General features: G+C 37.1%; 1 protein-coding gene across 1 annotated transcript in view; it reads right to left on the bottom strand.

Annotated features, from left to right (window-relative positions):
• Nucleotides 1-363: 363 nt before the first annotated feature.
• CCSER2 (coiled-coil serine-rich protein 2) overlaps nt 364-1,879 on the bottom strand; it is a 58,467-nt gene continuing 56,951 nt past the window's right edge. Inside the window, exon 10 of the mRNA XM_010289487.1 lies at nt 364-638. Coding sequence (XP_010287789.1) covers nt 544-638 — 95 coding nt within the window. The 3' untranslated portion in view covers nt 364-543. The remainder of the gene's footprint in view (nt 639-1,879) is intronic.

The following is a 1,879-nucleotide window of genomic DNA, read 5'->3' as shown; positions in this document are numbered from 1 at the left end:
ATTTGCTTAGATTTAACAAAGGAGATAGTTGGTGGGCGAAGTTTAGACACTTTCTGACTTTGTTTACCCTTTAGGTTATCCTGACCAGATGTTGCCTGTAGCTGGGTTGAACTACTTGATGGTAGAAGCTCACGTTCCTTGGAAGCAGCAGAATGATTTGCAGATCGTGCGAGAACGGCCATCGTAGGAGGCACTAAAGCATTCGGGGGCTTTGCGATTCTTAAAGTCTTTGGCCGAGAAGCCTGATTTGTGAATGAGGGTTGACCTACAGCTAATTCAGTCTGCAGCTCTCTAGCATCAGCTCGTGTAGAGGTCTGAACACAGGAACAAGACTGTAATGTACCTTCTTTATTATTAGCAACTTCTCCAGGGTCTTCAGTATTTTTATTTTTCAAATTTTCCAAATGTGATGCATTCTCATCTTTTATGTTTAACTGTATACTCATTAAAGAGTTTACATCATTCAGGCTATTTGTGAGGGAGACATCTGCAGCATTTTGATTCTTATGATTGCTATTTTCATGCAGACCATGTTTAGGATATTCACTGTGGGCCTCGATATGTGGCATTTTTACTAGTTTTCCCTGGGCGAGGTCTGTGGAACTGGGAAGGCTGCTGGAAGGCTGTAGTACTTGAGGCTGTGAAAAGAGAAAAGAGTACAATAATATATTAGGCAAAGAAAACACCAGATAACATTCTGAATCCACGTGCACTGACTGGATGCTTGATAAGGGCTGCATATCTTTTTTTTAAAATCAAAACTTTGACTTTGGCAAAACAGGATGGTTCATGGGACGCATAAAAATGTGACTTAAAACTTAAGTGGAAAAAATTATACCAGCACTGAAATACACAACAACATAAAGACAAAAAAGAAACCAATTAGCTTAAAGAAACATGAAAAAAGCATGGTTGATGGTTTCACCTAAATCTGCAGGACAGCGTAAGTATGGCACATGAGGACGGATTAATTCTGATTCAAGTGCTTAATAAACAAGGGCAATGGCTATCAGACTGTATCCATCTTTTAATTTCTATTCACTGCATACTCAAGTTAACTATCCCAAACCTTTTATCAATGTTCTGTGCTGTACAGGCAGGAAAGGAGTTTAATGGACCACATGAATTTACAGTGCATTTTCCTTGCCTTACTGAGGTCAGAAAATGTGATACAGGGATGTTTTAATTAGGCTACTGACTAGACTTAGGTAACTATTTTATCTTGAACGGATTTCAAATGAGCTGATAAAGAAACAGTCTTCAACAAAGCAGTACAACAGAGTACATGTGAAGCTAGAAATCATATACTACTACACTGATAACCAAGGGATGAAGACACCAATGAAGATTTTACATTTTATCAGTAGATACAATCTGATCAGACATTTATCAGACAAGAGAACTGCCGGTACCTCTTCTGGGTCATTTCTGTTTTCTCTTTGCTCTTCCCTGTAAAAAGACTTTAAAGATGAATGTGTGCACGCTAGCTTCACAAACATACCCTAGACCTGCAACTTGTATACAGATCTCAGAAGAATTATTAAAAATTCTGCAATTCATGGAAAAACCCCAAACCTAGCAAAACTTAAAGTATACTTTCAGCAAGTTTCACGTTTGGATTATTTTCTCATTGTCTTTATAAAGGAGGGGAACTGAACTACTACAAGCTAATCTTATCCCTAAAATACTTGAAATTTTATCAATTGATAGATTGCATGTACATAGTAAACAGTCTTATAATATTTACTAGTGAAATATAGTCAATAAAAAGAGAAGCAATGTTTGTCTAAGAGATTTGACTAAACATGTCACTTCAGTCACTCTCTTGAATTATTCACCATTTTAAATGAGAAAGCCAATTATCTGCCTGGTCTTTTTA

This window comes from Phaethon lepturus, unplaced genomic scaffold (assembly GCF_000687285.1).
Source record: "Phaethon lepturus isolate BGI_N335 unplaced genomic scaffold, ASM68728v1 scaffold12306, whole genome shotgun sequence".
NCBI classification, from domain to species: Eukaryota; Metazoa; Chordata; class Aves; order Phaethontiformes; family Phaethontidae; genus Phaethon; species Phaethon lepturus.
This window is presented reverse-complemented; position numbering and strand designations above follow the sequence as displayed.